This window comes from Lolium perenne, chromosome 3 (genome assembly GCF_019359855.2).
Source record: "Lolium perenne isolate Kyuss_39 chromosome 3, Kyuss_2.0, whole genome shotgun sequence".
Classification (NCBI taxonomy): domain Eukaryota; kingdom Viridiplantae; phylum Streptophyta; class Magnoliopsida; order Poales; family Poaceae; genus Lolium; species Lolium perenne.
In genome coordinates, this window is record NC_067246.2 from 246,789,794 (window position 1) to 246,811,978 (window position 22,185).

General features: G+C 47.6%; 3 protein-coding genes across 3 annotated transcripts; 2 read left to right on the forward strand and 1 right to left on the reverse strand.

The window, feature by feature from the left end:
* Window positions 1–13,519: 13,519 nt before the first annotated feature.
* On the forward strand, window positions 13,520–18,674 carry LOC127344606 (uncharacterized). The gene is made up of 7 exons (XM_051370916.2): window positions 13,520–14,193; window positions 15,190–15,429; window positions 15,535–15,624; window positions 16,096–16,245; window positions 16,984–17,108; window positions 17,698–17,827; window positions 17,945–18,674. Exons 1-7 carry the CDS (start codon window positions 13,615–13,617, stop codon window positions 18,068–18,070), a joined length of 1,440 nt encoding a protein of 479 aa, XP_051226876.1. The 5' UTR covers window positions 13,520–13,614; the 3' UTR covers window positions 18,071–18,674.
* A 137-nt stretch (window positions 18,675–18,811) lies between these two features.
* Window positions 18,812–20,392, forward strand: LOC127344608 (uncharacterized). The gene is made up of 3 exons (XM_051370918.2): window positions 18,812–19,594; window positions 19,667–19,758; window positions 19,896–20,392. The coding sequence occupies exons 1-3, from the start codon at window positions 19,323–19,325 to the stop codon at window positions 19,985–19,987; spliced, it is 456 nt and encodes a 151-aa protein (XP_051226878.1). The 5' UTR covers window positions 18,812–19,322; the 3' UTR covers window positions 19,988–20,392.
* LOC127344607 (F-box/LRR-repeat protein At4g14103) lies at window positions 20,189–22,115 on the reverse strand. The gene is made up of 3 exons (XM_051370917.1): window positions 21,231–22,115; window positions 21,000–21,155; window positions 20,189–20,879 (listed from the first exon to the last, which is right to left on the reverse strand). The coding sequence occupies exons 1-3, from the start codon at window positions 22,047–22,049 to the stop codon at window positions 20,478–20,480; spliced, it is 1,377 nt and encodes a 458-aa protein (XP_051226877.1). The 5' UTR covers window positions 22,050–22,115; the 3' UTR covers window positions 20,189–20,477.
* Between the last annotated feature and the right edge of the window lie 70 nt (window positions 22,116–22,185).

Below are 22,185 nucleotides of genomic sequence, written 5' to 3' on the forward strand. Positions count from 1 at the left end.
AATTGTATTTGAAGCAAAAGAGAGCATCAAGAGGCAAATCCAAAACACATTTAAGTCTAACATGCTTCCTATGCATAGGAATCTTGTAAATAAACAAGTTCATGAAGAGCAAAGTAACAAGCATAGGAAGATAAAACAAGTGTAGCTTCAAAAATTTCAGCACATAGAGAGGTGTTTTAGTAACATGAAAATTTCTACAACCATATTTTCCTCTCTCATAATAACTTTCAGTAGCATCATGAGCAAACTCAACAATATAACTATCACATAAAGCATTCTTATCATGAGTCTCATGCATAAAAGTATTACTCTCCACATAGGCATAATCAATTTTATTAGTAATAGCGGGAGCAAATTCAACAAAGTAGCTATCATTATTATTCTCATCATCAAATATAGGAGGCATATTGTAATCATAATCAAATTCATCCTCCATAACAGGTGGAACCAAAAGGCTACTATCATTATAATCATCATAAATAGGAGGCAAAGTATCATCAAAGAAAATTTTCTCCTCAATGCTTGGGGGACTAAAAAGATCATGCTCATCAAAACCAGCTTCCCCAAGCTTAGAATTTTCCATATCATTAGCAACAATTGTATTCAAAGTATTCATGCTAATATGTTCCATGGGTTTTTTAATTTTCGCATTAAACCATTCATGTCTTGACTCAGGAAATAGAATAAAAAGCTCACAGATGTTTTCCATTATGCCTAACTAGTGTAAACAAGAAACAAAAAGTTGCAATTGCAGGATCTAAAGGAAATAGCTTCGAGCACAAACACAATGGCGCCAGAAAAGTACTTTACCTGGAACCGAAGTATGAGTGCCTTTTACCTTTCCTCACTGCAACGGCGCCGAGAAAAGTAGCTTGATGTCTACGTTCCCCTCCTCCTTTCTCAGAGAGGTGTTGGGCCTCCAAGAGCAGAGGTTTGTAGAACAGCGACAGCAAGTTTTCCCTTAAGTGGATCACCCAAGGTTTATCGAACTCGGGGAGGAAGAGGTCAAAGATATCCCTCTCATGCAACCCTGCAACCACAAAGCAAGAAGTCTCTTGTGTCCCCAACACACCTAATAGGTGCACTAGTTCGGCGAAGAGATAGTGAAATACAGGTGGTATAAATAAGTATGAGCAGTAGCAACGGTGCCAGAAAATAGCTTGCCGGCGTGTAGTTGATGGTGGTAGTATTGCAGCAGTAGTAACACAGTAAAACAGTAAACAAGCAGCGATAGCAATATTTAGGAACAAGGCCTAGGGATTACACTTTCACTAGTGGACACTCTCAACATTGATCACATAACAGAATAGATAAATGCATACTCTACACTCTTGTTGGATGATGAACGCATTGCGTAGGATTACACGAACCCTCAATGCCGGAGTTAACAAGCTCCACAATTTGTTCATATTTAAGTAACCTTATAGTGTAAGATAGATCAACATAACCAGATAGATCACATCAATACCATCATAATGATAATTAACTCCACAATCTACAAGAGATCATGATCATAGCCTACGACAAGAACCACACGGTGCACACACTAGTCACCTTTACACACGTGCAGGAGGAATAGAACTACTTTAATAACATCACTAGAGTAGCACATAGATGAATTGTGATACAAAACTCATATGAATCTCAATCATGTAAAGCAGCTCATGAGATCATTGTATTGAAGTACATGGAGAGAGATTAACCACATAGCTACCGGTACAGCCCCGAGCCTCGATGGAGAACTACTCCCTCCTCATGGGAGTAGCAGCGGTGATGAAGATGGCGGTGGAGATGGCAGCGGTGTCGATGGAGAAGCCTTCCGGGGGCACTTCCCCGTCCCGGCAGGGTGCCGGAATAGAGTTCTGTCCCCCGAATTGGAGTTTCGCGACGGTGGCGGCGCCCCTGGAGTCTTTTTGGAGTTTCGTCAATTGGTACTGCGTTTTTAGGTCGAAAGGGCTTTTATAGGCGAAGAGGCGGCGCAGGAGGGCTTCTGGGGGGCCCACACCATAGGGCGGCGCGGCCCCCCCTCTGGCCGCGCCAGCCTATAGTTTGGTGGGCCTGTGGCCCCCCTCTGACCTCTCTGGTGTGTTCTGGATGCTTCCGGGGATTCTAAGATCTTTGGCGTTGATTTCGTCCGATTCCGAGAATATTTCTTTACTAGGATTTCTGAAACCAAAAACAGCAGAAAACAGGAACTGGCACTTCGGCATCTTGTTAATAGGTTAGTTCCAGAAAATGCACGAATATGACATAAAGTGTGCATAAAACATGTAGATAACATCAATAATGTGGCATGGAACATAAGAAATTATCGATACGTCGGAGACGTATCAGTGTCGCCATATACCCAGCCTCTGGTGTCTTGGGGATGATGTTTCCTCTTGTATCTATCGACATGAAGGACATGTCGAGGTTTTGGACCAAGTGCTCTCTTTCTGCTTCGGGTATATGTTGCAACCTTGATCTTGCTCTGTTCCGCGCCTCCCTGTGGCTGTCACCCGAAGTTCTAGGTTGTCGACTTAGATCTGCCCTCCTTCTGCTAGATGCAGAAGCTGCCTCCTTTCTTCTGTTTAACTCGGCTGTCTGTTTCTCCAATTCTCTTGCAGCTCGTGCGAGCCTATATTGATATGCTTGCAATTCCTCTGGTGTGGCTGTGGTGGCCATTGGTTCTGAACCGTTCATAGCTCTCGTGGCTCTGTCCCACGCCGCTTGTGAAAGCGAAACTCTGTCTCGTGGCTGCGACCCGACGTACTTATTGCCCAGACCTTGTCGCAGATTGGAGGGATCGACGTATGGATTTCCCAGATCGTCGAAAGCCTCTGACGTTTCCTCTTGATCTTCAATGGCGTAAATCTGATGATATTTTGTATTCAGATCTACGTTGGGTTTGGCGATACCATCGTTGAGATTGATGGAAACCTCGCCCACTGTGATAGATTTGTCGATGAAGTCGTAACTGTCGACAGCGCTTGAGCCATCGCTTATATATGAGTCCGCAGATGACTCAAACGACATGTCGTTGAAGATCTTGGCGAGTTTCTCTCTTGCTCTGGTGCTGATGTAGCGTGTCGACGAAGTTTCTTCATCTCCTGACTCGGTTGATGATGTATAGCTTGAAAAATCGTAATCGACCGCCGTCGATCCCGACGAAATCGGAATCTCGACACGATACGATCCCTCCTTCTCGACGCGAAAGTGAAACCTTCCGAACGTCATCTCCATGGGTTCCGCCAGATACGCATATGCATCCAAACGGGAGGGTGAGGAACAAAATTGACAAGACCAGCAGCGATCTGTTTACCTCGATCCATTGTGTTGCTTGCGGTTGACGATGTCGAAGATCTTGAACGTGCCATCGAGATCAGATCCTTACGCCTCTAGTTCCCACAGACGGCGCCAATTGACAAGGTATCAACTTGTCAATGCCTATGGATTGTAGGCTAGGGTTTAGTTGGAAGTAGAGGGCAAGTAGATCTCGAAGGTTTCAGCCGAAAAGTACTCGACGATTATGAAAACTAGGGTTTGTAACAATGATTCGATTATCTCTCCGTCCCTCGACTCCCCCTTTATATAGGAGGTGGAGCCGAGGGATTCGTGCTATACAAGCTACAGAGTCCGGGACGGTTTCTAACTCATCCCGCCAGATTACAAATAACACTTCCTATTACAACTCAACTTTCCTTAATATATCTTGGGCTTCCGAATCTTCTTATTCTTCGGGTAGTGGGCCTTCAATAAACCCCGGGTACTATCTTCGGCAGGCCCATTTGGGATGCCTATGTCACTTGATTCCTCCAATCATTCTTGCTCATATTTGAGGATTTGAGAGAGGAGATCTAGATCTACACTTCCACCGATCGATTTCTTCTCTAAGTGAGGGAAACTCTTGGGATCTAGATCTTGGAGTCTTTGGTTGACTTTCCCCCTTGTTCTTCCTCTCCAATCTCATCCTAGCATTCGTTGCTTTGGTGGGATTTGAGTGTGAAGGACTTGAACACCTCCGGTGTTCTTGCTTTGCATCATTGCATAGTGTTGAGCTCTCCACCACGATTTGTTCGAGTGAGAGACCGTGAGCTTGTTACTCTTGGAGGGTGACCTCCTAGTTGGCTTGGTGATTGGTGCTCCGGTGATCTCTTCAAGAAGATTGTGAAGAGGCCCGGACTTCTCCTTCGTGGAGCTTGTGAAGTGGTTGTGGAGCTTGCCATCTCCGGAGCGGAGGAAAAGCTAACCATAAGGAAAGGGCCATAATCCTTCGTGGGTGTGGTTCGGAGAATAGGGTGAGCCTTCGTGGCGCGGGGAATCCTTCGTGGGACCTCCACTCCTCCAAACGTGACGTACCTTGTTGCAAAGCAAGGGAACACGGGAATACATCCTCGTCTCCGCGTGCCTCGGTTATTTCTATACCCGAGCTCTCTTTCCTTGTGATAGCCATCGTGCTTGAAGTACATATATCTTGCTATCACTTGTGCTACATATATCTTGTGCATATCTTGCTTAGCTCTAGTTGCTATTGTTACACCTAGTTGAGCTTAGCATATTTAGGGTTTGTGCTTGTAAACTAAACGATAGTTTAATTCCGCATTCTTACAAGACAAATCCGCAAGAGTTTGTAATTGCCTATTCACCCCCCCCTCTAGGCGACATCTCGATCTTTCACCTGGGCATGCGCCCCTCTATGGCCAGGCTGTGTGACGACGCTGTCACGATGTCAGAGCTACACCGAGGGCTGCCCTCGGCATAGTATCCTCCTTTTTTTTTAATCTACGTTGACGGCTACACTCGGCGGAGCCTTCAACTTTTTTACCTCCACGCACCCCCCACCCCCCGTGGATCGCCTTTTTAAGTTTCAACTGAATGACAGAAAATGATAAAAAAAATCGTTTGAGATTCATGTACTATTAGGGGAAATTAACAAATTTGAATTTTTACCTTTTATGGCAAAAAAATTATTTCTCAGTAAAATGGCATTAACTTTTGCATACGACGCCAGGAAAAAATGTATAATATATTGAAATGATCGTGGAAAAAATTTACATCCGAATTCATCGGGATTTACCCGATTGGCATTTTTTAGATTCTCAAAATTTCAAATGGAAAATATGAAAGTAGGAAGATTTTAGTTTTTGCAGGAAATTCAGGATTTTTTATTTTTTTTAAAATAATAATAATTGCATGATTATTATTACTTAACCACTGATGTTTATTTAAATTATTGTTTAAATTTCAAAATAATAAATAGTTGTGATATCACGGTCTAATGGTTAATAGAATTGATATGATAATATTATCAGCAATGTTTCGGTTTCTTCATGGAAGCTCAACTGAAAGGAACAAAAATGTTAAGCGTGCTAGGGTTGGAGTAGTGTGAGGATGGGTGACCAAATTAGGAAGTTTGACGATGAGTGTAATTTTAAAAATTGATAAAAAAAAATGAGAAAATTTTGAACTTAACGGACGGCGTGGCCTGCGCCGAGGATCTAGACGCGGACGGTGTGGCCGTCGGCGTATACAGACCACGTAAAAGAGGACCTTCGCTGAGAAGCTACGCTAACGCCAACGCCGACGACCCAATGTGGCTACGCCGAGTGTTTCCGCCGTTGGCGCCTTGCGCTATTCCTGTAGTGCAAATCGTAGTTGTGCCCTTCCATTAGAACCATGCCATTCGTCTCTTTTCAATTTGTTCATGTTGTTGAGGCAACTCGAGAGGATGATCGGAGGAGTAAGATGGTACACCACTTGTTCCGTCGGAGGGGGGAGAAGATCTTCCAACTCCGGCCTAACAAGCTTTTAATGCCATTTTGTCTTCTAATGGTTAGAAATCCACAAGCTTAATACGCCACACCGGAAATGGTAGACCAAAGTATCTCACGGAAAAAGTAACGCGCGAAATGATGCAACACATTGTCCAAAAGATAGACAAAAAAATATGTATGCCGTTCCGTAGCCGGCGAGTATTGGGTCCCGTATTTGGCAGCAGCATTGCCAGTGACTAGAGGGAGAGAAAGCGACCGAACTTTAATAAATTTGGTTGCGTTCTATCCTTCTCTTTGTTAGGTAATCACGATCGCGTTAAATATATGTTTAGTAGTCGATGGCATCAGACGTGAACCCTAGTTTATGCGTTAGGAGCCGCGTCCTGTAAGCTCATTTGGCTCTACAAGAAAACAAAGTAGCCATGCCATCTAACTCGTCAACGTCCATCGCAGAATAAAGATCCATTATCTTCGGTCGACATTAGGTTAGGTTATCTGGGTCTCTCTCTCTCGACCAACTGCAGCGCAAAACAGGAAGCGCCGCGTCGACGTCGCCTTAGCCAAAGGATCATTGCTGATTTTGCTTAGATCGCACTTAACCGCGCACGGTAGCTCCTTTCCCATCCGCACTTAATGAGAGCTGATCAAGAAGCAACGGAGTTTATGGTTTCATGGATAGTTTTTTTGCTGGGAAAAGGAAGATGATATTCAATCCACGATCTTACAGAAAAGTGCAGGAACAAAAGCAAATTATAAAGAGGTCCTTTCTGGACAAAGTTGCTCCGTGATTAGCTACCAAGAGCTAATAAGGAAGCGGTGCAACATACGGGTACGTGCACGTACACGCCATGCCGCCATGGCCATGGCGTCACCTGCGCGAAAGGGGCAAGACACGGGAATACGCGCTCCTAATTCCGGCGAGGCTGGGAGCTTTGCACGGACTATGCGTGACAGGTACCAAATTGCCTACCCGATCCGGTGGGATTCCGAGCCAAACACGGCAGCTATCTACACGACCACGACTACAAACTTTTAGCTCAGGGCCTCAAGCCGGAACCCAAAACGAGCAAAAGGACACGGCCGAGAGCTTTAGACCAAGTTTGAAGCATCTCTAGCAGAGCCCGAAAAATGGACCGAAATAAAAAAAATTACGATGATAATAGGGTTTGGGGTAAAACTGGTCCAGAATGTAGCCCGAACTCGCGGCCTGGCTCGTATAACGAGTTCGCCCCTCCCCCCCCCCCCCCCCCCCGAGAAACTGCGCGGCCGTCCCGTATTTATACAGGGCGCAGGGCCGAGTTGGGTTCCAAAACCCTACTCCCCCGCCGCCCCTGCCGCCGCTCTACCTCCGGCGACGAATTAGTCCGCCGTCGGCATCTCCGTTCCGCCGCCACCACCCCACCCACCGCAAATGGGCCGCTTAAGACGCGTCGGTAGGGGAGGGGCCGAATCAGCGGCGAAAAGTCGCCACCGCGTCCGTCGGTTGTGCAGTCGGAGGCGGGCCGCGCGAGGCGGTCGCGCTCCGACGGAGATTGGAAGCGCGAGGCCCGCAAGTGGCCGCGTAGGTTCGCGCGTCGATCTGCACGCTCGGAGACGGACGAGGGGGAAGCCGAGGCGCCGCCGGGCGACGCGTGCAGTCCGCCGCTGCCGGCTCTTCCGCCGCAAGGCGACGGCAACGACGACGACGAGGAAGACGGGCCGCCTCTCACCTGCAGGAGCTCGTCGGAAGTGGCTGCGTTGGAGGTGGCCGCGCTCGTCCTCGCCTAGGCGCCTCCGGCGAGCCAAAAAACCCTCCTCCGCCACTAGCAAAGCCCCGGTGACAAATCCCAGGGCTAATTTAGTAGTTTTTAGGGTCAAATTAGCGCGGTGGATTAGGTTAGTTAAGTACTTTGGTTGCTATTGTAAATTATGTTCCAATGTAGTTCGATCAGAGCAAAAATCCCTTTCATTTCGCAAGGATCATCCCAACAAAATTTTCCGCGACTTTTGATTTCTGTTTTTCAGTTCGCGTTTTCGGTTTCTATTCTGTGCGGCGACTAAAAACATTGAAACGGAAAAATTTAGGAGACCGAACTCCGTTTTTTCAGTTCCACTTTATACGGGCTCTGCTAGAGATGCTCTTAGCACATACGTACAGTATAAATCGTCTCCTTAAAATGCGTATACGGGCAACCGAAAAATGGTTTTGAGGTTTGCGAAATCGTCCAGCAAAATGCGTACAACATCCATGATGCCATTTTCCATAAATACGAGCAAAAGTTATGAGCACCAATTGCACCGCCCTAGAAAACTAATACGTCCAAGACGAGGAAAAACTCTGAGGAGCTACCAAGCTAAGAGCATCTGTAGCAGAGCCCATAAAAATACGAATTGAAAACCTGGAGTTCAGTGTACCGAACTCATGTTTACGGGTCGAAAAATAGCTGGCGCAAAACAGAGCCCGTAAACGAAAACTATAAAACAGCATTTTCCCTAAATATACCAAATAGATCCACCTGTCAGGCTTGTTTCCTTTTCCCCATATTTCTTTTCTTCCCTGGAGCTCTCCCCGGCCGGCCAAGGGAGCACCCACCGCCGCCCGCCGTCGCGAGCTCGCCGGAATTTGGTTGGATTCCGGCGAATTTAGTTGGATTTCGGCGACTGTACCGGCGGAAGCAGTTAGCTCGAGCTGAAATTTTCAGCGCGCCACGAGTAAGGGTTGGTGTTCAGTTAGCCCTTCAGCCCCAACAAATACATGCCGAGTTGGGTTTTCAGTCTCGGCCTAAAAACTTTTCAGCGGTTTTGACTCGGTTGCGGTGACTGATCAGCGCCATTTTCTAAACTAAACCTATAAATTAGTAGTTATTTTTCGTTTTGCCGAGTTTACTGACTCCGCTGAGATGCTCCAACCGGAGACCTATATGTACGCGCCGACAACACAATTCACGGAGCGGATAGACCAAAGAAGACCAACCCGATCGAGTAGCGAGTGATCATCTTCGACCACCCGTGTTGTGAGGTGATGACGAATTTCTCTATTCGTGGAGAAGCCACCGGGAGCACCGTGGAAGCGAGCTGCTAAGTGTTAGTTAATGATACAAGTGAACTATGTAGTATATCGTGTACTATCCATATGAGCTAGGAGCATTATATTTATACTGGTAACCTCACCACTTGTAAAAATGTTAGTGTAGTGCCACTTAAGAGTGACAACCAAATAGTCTTCTTTTGGCTTGCTTGGGTTACAAAACATGTAACCAAAATATACGAAACTGATATCTCCCCGAGACGCGAATTTCGGCGATTTGCACAAAAATAACCCAAAAGCGAAAGAAAAGCACAGACTGACCCTCCGGCGAAACTATTTCACCCATCTAACCCTTTTGTGTGGCGCCCCGCACAACGGCGCCACACATGCCTGTGTGGCGCCCCTCCTGCCGGCGCCACACACCCAACCGACGTGGCGCCCTCGACGCTGCGCTGGCGCGCCGATCCGACGTGGCAGCTTGTGTGGCGCCCCTCCCATCGGCGCCACACATGCCAGCTTATATCGAATTTTCGGTCGAAAACATCCAGGGGCTCCGGACGTCTGGGACTTAGCCGTTTTGGCGAGCCTGTATGTGTGGCGCCGACGCCACGGGCGCCACAGTAATATGTGTGGCGCCGATGCCACGGGCGCCACACATCCACTTAAGTGTGGCGCCCGAGCCCGCCCCCAGCCCGACCCTCTCTTTCTCTCCTCTCTTTCTCTCCTCCAACCGCCGCCGTCGGCCGTCTCTCCGCCGCCCCCCACCAAATCCTCCACGGATTGGACAGATCTGGCCGGCCAAATCCATCCCCATACAATCCTCAAGGTATTCCCCTTCGTTCCCCTTCGATTCATGCAAGATTTGCTCCGGTTTAATTCGATTTGGCCATTTTGCCTAGATTGGAAATGTTGGTTGTGTTTGAACCATAGATTTGTATGCATGTGTTTGAACCATAGATTTGAACCATAGTTTTGTTGGAACCATAGATTGTATGCATGTGTTTGAACCATAGATGTTAAATTTTGCTAGATTGTATGCATTGTATCCAAAGATGTTTGAAATGGCTATGTATGTGTAGAAACCCTAGATATGTATGTATCCTAGATTTGTGGAGGAACCCTAGGCATCAAATTTCAGGAATGTGTATGTGAAGGAATAACTCATATGGTGTTCTATCCCTAGATATGAATGTATATGTACGTATTTGTGATGGCTTATTTGGATATATTCTCATGTATGTGTTGCTCATAATATGTTGTATTTGTGTAAACATGTAGGATGGTGTGGCTCCTGGATCAAGAGTATGACAGGAATCACCGGGCTGTTCATATGACGGAGAGGGGAACGGATCTTCACGCTTTGAAGATTCGGTACCATGGCACGGTAGATATGCCGTATGACGAGAGGTACACGGAGTTCATCCAGCCCACCGGTCTTCTCCCGTTCATCACGCTTGTAAGCCGGGGGGGGGGGGGGGGCTGAACATGAACGCCGCGGCACTCACCGCCCTTGTCGACCGGTGGAGGCCGGAGACGCACACCTTCCACTTGAGGGCCGGCGAGATGACCCCTACTCTTCAGGATGTCTCAATGATACTTGGACTGCCTATTCAGGGCGAGCCACTGTGTATGAACACAGCTTGTGATGGGTGGCGCGAGCAGATGGCGAACCTTATTGGCATGGCTCCTCCGGCGCCAGCAAATCCAAAGGAGATAGCTCCCGCCGGCGCACCTTTCGCTTGGATACGGACTAACTTCGGAGAACTCCTGCCGGAAGGGGCCGAGCGTGACACTATCAGGACGTACACCCGAGTGTACTTGTGGTACATGTTATCGAGGACTCTCTTTGCTGACAGTGGTGGGAAGTTGGCCCATTGGTGTTGGCTCAAGGCGCTTACGGTGTTGGAGCGCCGGTGGAGTTGGGGAACAGCGGCACTTGCCTACCTCTACCGGCAGGTGATGATTTGTTCTATTTACTATTTTCCTATAGTAGTGTGCTAGACAAAGTCCTAACCAAATGTGGAGCAGTTGGACGAAGCTTGTCGCGGGACTGGGAGCAGGACTGGGAGCGGCGGTATTGTTGGATGCTTGCTCCTACTTTCCGTATGGAGCTGGGACCGCCTATCAGTTGGCCAGCCCAGGATACTCACAGCGAGACCATGGCCTCATTACCGGCACAACCTTGATCGGGAGCCGACTTGGGCATATCTTTGGGACAATGTCTCGGAGATGACGAGCGACCCAAAGATCATGTACAGGCACTACACTGAGGAGTTGGATACTCTTACCGCTGAGCAGGTAACCGATTTTAATCCATCACTCTTTTGCAATGGGGTCTTCATATTTTAGTCCAATTCCGAAATATTTGTATGTTGCAGGTGGATTGGGAGCCATATGGTACGTACTACCGTATTGGCGCGGGGATGGCTGACCTCAACCCCAAGTGCCTTGAGGAGGCGCGTTTCTGGCGTATGCGCTGCCCACTCATATGCATGTGGCTTGTTGAGTACCACCAGCCGCATAGAGTGATGAGGCAGTTTGGGCTGTATCAGGAGTGCCCACCTCAGTGGCAAGACACGGACCACGCGCTTCATAGGTAAACTTTTTGAATCATGGGATGAAAGCTTGTTGATTGAAGAGATAGTATGTAACTTGTTGATTCTTCCAGGCTTGATAGGAAGCAGCAGAGGAAGATCACAGATTGGCCTGTCCATCATAGAGGCCACGTCACAGCGTTCCAACACTGTTTGGAAGCGGTACGGAATGCTGGCGATGTGGAGATTGTCCCCCACGACTTGGCAGCTTTCAACAACTATCTCCAATGGTTTCATGAAAGCACGCGTATCGAGCTAGTGAAACCCGCGTATGATGACGACATCTTGTACGACCCCATCGAGTTCAATGAGCTTGCGCAAAGCCAGCACGACACCTTTGCTCGCAGAGGAAGATCGACTTCTATTGCTTCCGAGCTGAACTTCGTGGTAATGTATTCTCTCGTTAGCTAGTACGTCATCTACATTGGCATGTGATCGCTCAAAATTTGTATAATATGTTTGTCGCAGCGATCCGAGATCCAAAAAACAGCTGAGGAGTGCGAGAATGTTTGGGATCAGAGCCATACAGATGACAAGCCTATCGGACCGATGCGGCATTTCATTAAGGTATGGTCACCAACATTGGCAATGTGAGCTACTGTGTTCGGGTGCCTTTGTAACCATGACTTCCATGACGCAGAACACGGCACGAAAGATGCGGCGGTTAGCCAACTTGCTAGGTTGCCGCGACACCGAAATTGCGGCTACATCCTCTTCTGAAGAAGCGGAGGTTTGGACTATTTTGTTACCACTCAAACCTGTGCTTACTAGTTTCAACTTTTTGTAATGTCATGTGTTCATGTTTGTGAAGATTCCTGCGGACGACACCATCCTGAGTCAAGGCAAGAACAAAGCCAAACGGTCTGCTTAAAAGTTGAAGCCACGGGGCAACGCTCCTAAACGATACACTCCGGACGATTATGTCAACCGAGGAAAGAAGGTTGTCATTGAGGAGGATGAGACGCCGCCGCGGAGATCAACTTTGAGAAAGATGAGGAACGACGAGCCGTTATCTTCAGAGGAGGAGGAGGAGGAGGAGCAGGGGCATCAGGAGCAGCAGGAGCAGGAGCAACAGCCACGGCAGCGGACGAAAAGGTTGGCCGTCCGGAAGCAGCCCTCAAGGAGGGGACGTCGCGGAGGATAGATGCATTTGCTAGTGTTGTGAACTCTATCTTCTTAAATATCGTGTTGTGAATCCTATGTCATTTCGAACCATGTCTCTATTGCTACGTGTTGTTTGAATCTATGTGCTAAGATGTGATCTATGATGTGTGCTATGTGTATGTTCTATGTGTATGAAATTGCTATTGTTCTGTTGAAAACTGTTTAATTAAGGCAAGAATTTTCATGTATTTAACACAAGTTAACGTGTGGCGCCCCTCAGGCCGGTGCCACACGATGCAACTTATATGTCCAACACATCCAGGGGCTCCGGAAGTCTGGGACTTAGCCGTTTTGAGGAGGCTGTTTGTGTGGCGCCGGTGGCATTGGCGCCACACCTCACTCTGTGGCGCCCGTGTCATCGGCGCCACACAAACAGCCTCCTCAAAACGGCTAAGTCCCAGACGCTTTGTCTTACAGTATGTTGTGGGCAATTACAAGTGCATGTGTGGCGCCGATGGGAGGGGCGCCACACAAGCTGCCACGTCGGATCGGCGCGCCAGCGCAGCGTCGAGGGCGCCACGTCGGCTGGGTGTGTGGCGCCGGGGCGCCACACAAAAGGGTTAGATGGGTGAAATAGTTTCGCTGGAGGGTCGGTCTGTGCTTTTCTTTCACTTTTGGGTTATTTTTTGCAAATCGCCGCGAATTTCACGAGCTACCAAAACTAAGCGGAGACGTAGACGTACGCGCCGACAAGACAATTCACCGAGCGGATAGACTTTTTTCCCTTTCCAACCGGAGACAGGGGTGAAACCGAGCCGAGAAGCGGGAGCAGGTCCCGGTTGCTGGCGCTTGCGTGCCCGGTTTCGTCGCGGCGCGGCCGTGGTCGTTCTTATCCGCTCCGCCGCGGTAAGCCGAAGCGGCGGAGCGAGGCCACGCGGCCGAATCGGCGCCCGTGATCCCGTCCTGCCCCTGGATCCACGTCCACCAGGTCAAGCCCATTATCCCCTTCCCCCACACCAATCCCGACCACTAGCACTATTATTATCACACAATCAACGCGTCGGCGTTCCCCTCTCCTTTCCCCATTCCCCACCTCCATTTGCCTCCTCCTCCACCTCCACCCAAATCCAAATCCATCCCGCCGGAACCCTCCCCCATGGAGATCTCCTTCGAGGCGTGGGAGGGCGTGCAGCGCCACGGCCAGGACATCGCCGACCGCCTCGCGCAGGGCTTCACGGGCCTCCTCCAAGCCGCGCCGCCGCAGTTCCCGTGGCCGCCCGCCCCGCACAAGCGGGCGATGCCCTTCGACCTCGACCTCCACGCCGCACCCTTCGGCGCCGCCCGCCGCGGCAAGGACGTCTTCCCCGCCGCCGCCGTCGCCGTCGCCTCCGTCATCGACATCGGCGGCAGGCTCGGCCAGGCGGGCGTCGAGATCGGCACCTCCGTCGGCGGGGCCGTGCAGCACGCCGTGCGCCGCCTGCCCGTGCCCTTCCTCGGCCCCGCCCAGATCCGGGGCGCCCGCGGCAGCAACCTGCCTTCTCCCCCCGCCCCCGCCGCCGACGCCGTCGCGCTCGACAGGTGCCCCCTCGAGGCCGCCGCCGCCGCCGCGGCCGCGGCCACCGGAAGCGCCGCCGCGTCGAGCGTCAGCGGCTCTACCAACGGGGACGACTTGGACGAGGACGACGAGGGATACGGCTGCGAAATCGGAACCCTCGGGAACTTTAAGAAGTCCAAGGTACCACCATCATCCACAGCTCCTGCTTATCCTATGTATGTATGGATTTGCGCTCAATTTCGTCCCACAGCCTTACTTTAGGTTAACTCCCGTCGAAAGTAGTACTCCTAGATTGTTGCTCTATTAGCGATGAAGTTGTTCTTTGCTCCCGTATTGTTGTTGCTTGTTTTACATGTCTCTTCAACTGAGCTCTGGCCTAATTCGCTACTCTCACCAGTGTTTCTGCTCTTTCGGGGGTTATATGGCACCTCAACTTGCACACATGATTTTGTAGCAACTGCTTTTTAGTCGATATAAGTCACAATAGTAGCTAGAGTACGTGAGCTAAGCCTTCAGATTTTTAGACGCGTTCGATTTCCTTGGAATTATGGGCGTCTTATTGTCCCTGCTACCGTTCTCTGCCTTCCATATTGGTTCGGGCTTTACATGTCACTTTAACTGAATTCTGGCCTAACTAGTTGTTCTTGTCACATGTTTCATCTATTCCGGGCTTGATATGGCACCTCAACTTGGGTGTAGGCGTGATATTTTAGCACCTACTTTTTACTAGTCAATTAAAGTTACAACCGTGATTAGAGTAAGTGAGCTAAATCTTCAGATGTGTTTGATTTCCTTGGAATTATGGGCATCTTATTTACTTCACGCATTCCTTACCCAAAGTACTGAGTTGTTATTGCGTTTTTCTGTCTTCCGCATTGGTTCTTGCTTTACATGTCTCTGTAACTGGCTTGTATGGCTATTCTCGTCGCATGTTTCAACTCTTTTGTGGTTAATATGTCACCTCAACTTGTAAACATGATTCTGTGCCAACTACTTTTTCTCAATTAAAGTTACAATCATGTTACCATGTACGTAAGCTAAACCTTCAAATTTAGTTGAAATAGATCTGTTGGAATTACGCGAATCTTATTGTCCCTACTACTTCACGTCACATGCCATCTATTATACCAATATGGCAAAACATAATACTTGGCTCTTCTCTTGATTAACATTCAGGGCACCGTAAATATGTCAGCGACATACAGCACCAGGAACCACGACGTTGAGAGTTCTGTTGTTGCACGTGGAGACCTCTGGAGGCTAGAGGCATCGCGTAGCGGTTCAACTTCTGGAAACGATAGTTCACCCCTCTACCTTGTTCAGTTGGGGCCTTTGCTATTTGTTCGTGACTCTACCCTCCTACTGCCTGTTCATCTGTCAAAGCAACACCTGCTGTGGTATGGTTATGATCGCAAGGTACTTACATCCTTTCTGTTGCCTTCTCCCAACATGTTATACCCATTCATTCATTATCTGTACTATTTTTCCTGAATCGTTACTGAAAAGGGGTTTCATATGCAGAATGGAGTACATTCCCTCTGCCCAGCTATTTGGTCGAAGCAGAGGAGATGGCTAATGATGTCGATGATGTGTCTAAATCCAATAGCCTGCGTAAGTATGAACATGTTGTTTTTATTGAGGTGTCTGGGTAATACAATTTTCTCATATGCTATTAATTGTTGGGTGAGTTGATTATGTATATCGCCATTGTCTAGTGCTAATGGTATTGATTAAATTTAGTTGTGGGACGAAGCATGTGTGCTGCCACTGTTCTTTAAATGCAGGAATTGCACATTCCCTTGCTATTTGCTTAAAAAGTCAGCAGTTGAATATTTAGATATTTATTCAATTTAGTTACCAGTGGAGCAATATTTATGCGCTATTAGTCTGCTAGCATTTTTTTTGTGGTCAGCAGTGCTGGTAAGGAATGCAATGGCTTATCTGTCTATTAAATAACTTGGCTATTCACGACGGTGTAACTTGTAACGTTGTTCCCAAATTTATCAACAGACATATATCTTAGTAGTGATGCTCGTTCAAATGTTGGGTCTGTCTAATAGAATGAAATTGTTTTTATTACAGTCCTTCATGGATGTACAGTTCCCTAATGGGCAAGTAACGTACGTTGCTGGAGAGGGGATAACAGCTAGTGGTTTTGTTCCATTATTTGGTGGGTTGCTTCAAGCTCATGGGAAATTTCCAGGAGAAACAAGGATGAGCTATTCTTGCAAGGTCAGTACTTTCAACTTGTTCCTGTCATTAGCAGTTAAGAATTTTGCTACAAGATTGTGTGTGTTCTGTAAGGCAATCATCTATGCCAATGAGTTGTGAGCTTCGCCTACAAGCTGTCCGTCAGTTCATGTTCTTTGTAGTGGGTTCGTTTTATCATACAGGGAGTTGCACACATGACTGACTAGTCTTGTTCTAGTACTTTTTATTTGTCTGATACAGGATCTAGTATGTGCTCCCACTATTTCAAAATATAAGGCACATAAATATGTGTATAGTCAAACGTTTTGCAACTTTGGCCACTAATTCTAGTACTTTTTATTTGTCTGATACAGGATCTAGTATGTGTTCCCACTATTTCAAAATATAAGGCACATAAATATGTGTATAGTCAAACGTTTTGCAACTTTGGCCACTAACATGTGGGAAAGCACACAGGCTGGGCATGCAAAAATAATAGTGTTGTATTTGTCTTCCAAGATGCTTTCATGCCATTTGTTCTTCTACAAAATTTGTTGTATACCATAGGTGAAAACCGTTGTCAAAAGGAAACTGAAAAGTCATGTATCTTAAAAAATTTATTGGAGGGAGTATGATTATTCTGTTACAATGACCTTTGTATGTTATTATGAACCAACTTCAATCTTAATTAACTTTTATTGTGTTCATTCAGTATTGGTCAAGACTAATTTTGCTTGTTGTTTTTCTTTGATCTTACTCTTCTTTTTGTCTATTTTGTAGAACAAACGCGGCACAAGGTTCACTCCTATGTTTCAATGGCCTGACAAATCTCTTTCACTCGGAGTTACACAAGCCTTAGCATGGAAAAGATCTGGTCTTATGGTGAGGCCCAGCGTACAAGTCAGGTAATTAACTAAAAACATTTAAATAATCATGGAGCTTTTTCTTGCTTCCTTTTTGACCTATCATTTTATAATTAATTGAGTAAAATGTGAATGCCAATTGTTTTGCGATAGGTCTAGTTCTCCACTCTATTAAGATTGTTGATAACATGCTAAAAGCGTGTGCCGTTTCATTTGAAAAAAGAGTAGCTAATAGCTATGTTAGCTCTTGTGATGGCGGTGGGACCTTTCCTTGCTGATGATAATAGTTTTGGTAAATGTTTGGTTCACCTATTGTAGCTGTAGAGATGATGCTGATTCACAACCCTTGTATTACTGCTATGTTTCTTTCCTCACTAGAGTACAATTATATGCTAATTTTGTGGGTGAATGATGGTGAAATCTGGACCACAAGATATCTTTCCTATGCTAGATGGCATTGGCCCTAAGAGATATGTTAATGTGGGCATCTGGGTATTCAATTCTATTTTATTGTCCTTAACCTCAAGAGACAAATTACCATAGTCAATGTCATTTTTCATCCTATATGTAGTTACATCATTGCAATTTTGTTGTCTTAATGTTTTTTTATCTAACGCATCTGGTTCTACAGTTTATGTCCTACATTTGGAGGAAGTGATCCTGGGGTACGAGCAGAGGTTATCCATTCATTGAAGGAGGAACTGAATGTGATGTGTGGCGTATCTTGCTCAAGACATCCATCAGCTTTTACTGCTCTTTCTGTAAGTTTTCCATATCAAAATAATGCCTCTGCTTGATTTTTTGGTAACATCGTAGTAGTTCATTTGTAAGTAAACTAGATTGCTGTTTTGTCTCTAAACTGATCCTGTACATGTCAGATTGGGCGATCTAAGTGGAATGGTCAAGTTGGTAGTTCTGGAGTAGTAGTCACATTGGAAACACCCCTTAACAACATTGGAAGGCCATCATTATCTGTGCAATTGAATGGTGGTTTCGAGATTTGATGTCTTGCTCAGAAGTTGTACATACCACTGTACATAACACCGCCACTAATTCCGATGCTCCGTACTTGCTGGGATAGCGCCTCGACCTGTTACATGTATTTGGAAGAGAGATGCAGCTTGTGTGTGTGGCGATAGGTCTTGACCAGGGTAAATCAACTGCTCTATTAGACAAGCAGACTGAGACTTCCATGTTTCTCCAAGAGTTTGTGATGAAGCTATAAATCAGTTCAAGTGCTCTCTTTTGGAGTCGGAAAGATGAAGCTGTGAGCTCAGTCTAGTCCTGCTGTTTGGAGGTTGAGGAAGAGACTGTGAACTGCTATGTAGTCGTGCAATGGAGTTGCTCTAAGATGCTCTTCCATTTTGGTGCAAGACTGGCAAATTTTATACTTTGGTGCTGATATGTCTGCTAGTTTTGTCAGCCACCACTATTGATTGTATACAGGCTGCATAGTTGATAACCGAGACAGACAAAGGATGAATTGGTGTGCTTATCTTTTCCCTGCACTCTTTTATTCCTCTACATGTAACGCTCACTAAAGACTAAGCATATGCTGTTCTGGCTGAATTGTAAAATTTATTTTCTGCCTTGGATGGTTTAAATTAACATGCTGTCTGATCATCCCATCAACATAAATCTGGGATCACGAGTACTAGAGTATTGTGTGAATCATTTCGGACCCAAGATCTATATCCTTGTTATGACCACAGGTAGAACCACTAGCTAGAATGTGAATGTTGAATAACCACAAGAAATAAAACATCCGATTGTGATCTCATGAGTCGGCAGAGTGATGTATGATCCATAAATTCCGGTTTGGACTGCTAACTCTCGCTAAGGATTGAAATGGCCTCTATGAATACCGTAAACCCTTTCCAGTTTGAAAGGGCTGGAAGGGGCAAAGTGATGTCAAATTAGGAGGCGAACTTGTTTGCGTTTTGTCTTGGAACACATACACTTGCACGGAATGTACATTGCCGCCTGCGTTACTTCGGATGAGAAAGAGTCTCTTCAAGCACTCTACGACGTTATTGTAGCAAAGTGCGTCCCATAAACCCGTATGCATAGTAATACTCCTGAAGTAAGCTGAGTAAGTTTAAACGCTTGCATTTACGACTTCCAAATGCTCCAAGTAAAGGCCGAGTTTTGTAACTGGCGGATCACCCATGGTCGCCACATAAATAATCCCTAGGTCCGCGCAAGAATTCCACTCCCAGAGCCCAGAATCCCTTCTCTGAACTCTCGAACGCAGCCATGGAGATCGCTCTCTCAACTTTGCTGTCGCTGCTTCTCCTCCTCCTTTCTTCGCCCACCGCCGTGTTCTCCGCCATTGCCCCTGCAGGCGCCGGCGATGACGCTTCCGACGTCTTCCTTCCCTCACCTGCCGCCGCGCCTTCCCCAGCCTTGGCTCCTGGCGCCGACGAGCATACCTCCGACTGTGGCATCTACATAGTCTTCGTCAGCCGCGCCGACTATGTCGACTCGGCGGACTACGACGCCCGACTACTCGCCTCCGTCCTCGGAAGGTTGGTTGAGACTTTTGTTTGGCCTGCAACATGTGATCACCTGATCAACGAGGTTTTCTTGTTCTGCTGCAGCACGGAGGAAGCCAAGAAGGCGGTCATCTACCACTATAGCGGTCTTGGGTTCGCGGCGAGGCTCAAGCCCAATCAGGCAGAGCAGTTATCAAGTGAGCGCTGATGATTCATTCATCCACTCAGTTTCTTCAGTTACATACAGTTATCTGCATTCAGAAAGTTAGTGCTGATTGCATTTCATTCAGAAAGTACTTTGTTGTCTCAAAGCTCGGTTTTCTTTCTTCTGCAGGGAAGGAAGGAATTGCAACCTTCAAGGACAAGACGTACCACATCGAGAACGACGGTGGCTTGCCTTCTCGGTTCTTTGAAGAGAATATCTGACAGTCAAATCAAGTTCACGGATGCAGGGTGCTCGTATGACATACCTCATTTACAATTAGCACGACCTGAAACATGTTACTATGGAGTCTGGGGCTATCTGTTATGCCCACTTTGAACTTTAAAGGCTGTTTTGTCCTGAAATAAAAGCATACAACCTCATAGCAAAGTACTAGAAAAGGAGTGCATAGGAGAATACTTCAGTAAAGCACCAGGTACGAAGGATTCATGATTTGTTCTACTTGATGTCCTGGATGTCAATATCTGAGTATAAAAATGGTCTCATACACAATTTTCTGAGAAACAAGTATGCATATGCTTCCTGCCCTTTGGCATCTAGAAAAGACCCAGGCAGCCTCGAATTTTCAATTTCGAAACAAAAGCCTCTCTAATAAACCCACACCAAATTCGCCTTCTGAAAAATATCTATTACTAAAGCATGTTAACTACAAAGTTGTAATTTAAGCGCGCCAACTATGCCGCATGCGACTCATTAAACATCATACAGGTCATGATAATAGTCCCTCTGGTACCGTTCATCGTGGCAAACTTCGTGATGGTTATCCACCAGCTGACGCTTGAAGAAGAGGAAACGAGTGTCTCTTGCAGCCCGGCTGTCAAGGCAAAGGAGCTCCTTCTGCTCCCTGACCCATTCTTCACTCGGAGGCTTGCCGAAACCTTCTCTGGTGCCAGTGCCATCATCCATGCAGTGGAACTCCATGGTCTTGAGGAACCTGCTCCTCCCGTGAAGGAACTTGGCCATATCCCTCTGCCACTCATGCCCCCGGTAAACTTCGATCACCACCTTCTGTAGGTGGTTGTCGATGCAAGGGACGGATCTCTGCGTCTCCCATGACCCAGATGCGGTATCACAAGCCCGTGACCAACTGCTTGACTGAAACAAGAATTTCAATCATGGTAAACTCAACGGGAATTTGGGGAGACATGCCTAATGGATTAGTGTTGCATAGATAGATATAAACAGTGTTCGTTTTGGCCAGGCAGAACAACTTACTTTGATGTAGAGCGTCTCCAAGCAAGGGCACAACTTGAGCAGTTGCATAAGCCATTCGACGTACCCCTCCTCCATGTACCCCTTCTCATCGTGGCTCAGCTTGACGCTTAGTGTCTTTACGCTTGGCATAAGGGTCTTCACATGGATTAATTCTTCCTGGATATTCAGCAATTTGAATGATTAATAAGTACTTGAATGGTCGACTTATGATTGCCCGATTAGTAAGTTTACCATGAAGCTGGTTTCTCCGATGTCAATCGTGTTGGACATGCCGAGGCGGGCTAAGAACTCCAGCTTGGGCGCGTGCACGACCTTGATGCGCACCTTTCTTTGGTGCATGAACCTGCCAAGCAAGTACTCCAGGTTGGGAGCGTCGTCGATGAAGAGCTCCTCGAAGTTGCCGGTGCTGCTCAGGACCTTGAGGCTCCGAGACCGGAGATGGAGGCGGTCGAACTTGCCCATAAAGTTGACCGTCAGGCGCTCCAGCACCGGGCACTGCGAGATCAGGGACTGGAGCGAGTCCTCGGAGATCTTGACGTCGGACAGGTTGATCTCTTTGAGGCGGGCGAGTGACGCGGCGGCGGCCTCGGTGGTGCTAGGGAAGACGCCGTTAGAGGCGTCCAGGCGTTTCAGGGAGGAGCAGGCGAAGAGGGACTTGGGGATCCGCCGCCGGTTATCCTCCTCGGTGTACTTGAAGCAGAGGAAGAGTTCTTCGATCCCGCGGTTCGACAGATCCTGGAGCCAGCCGTCGAGGGCCGCCTTGTCCTCGGGGCCGAAGCAGAGGGAGCCCGTCCTGAAGGAGCGTATGGGCGCGTCGGGGTAGGCGGCGAGGATGGAGGTGACGGCCTTGACGAGGTTGATCCGGCGGCTGCTAGGGGATGCTTCGAAGTCGAGCAGGGTGGACGGGAAGAGGTGGCGCCAGCGAGAGCAGAGGATTGAACACCGCGCAGCTTCGTCGATCCGGAGGCTGGAGAGGATGGTGACGAGGATGCTTTCCGGGAGGTTGCTGATGCGGTCGCGTGGAAGATCGGGGCCAACGGTGGTCGCCATGTCCGGCGATTTCGTGCGATCCGAGGTGTTGCGGCGGCGGCGGTAGATCGACTAGGGAGTTTGCGAAGGGTTAGTAGAATAGTAGTACAGTAATTGTTTCTGCAAAGACCAGTCCGTCGCCTCCCCGGCCCATCCT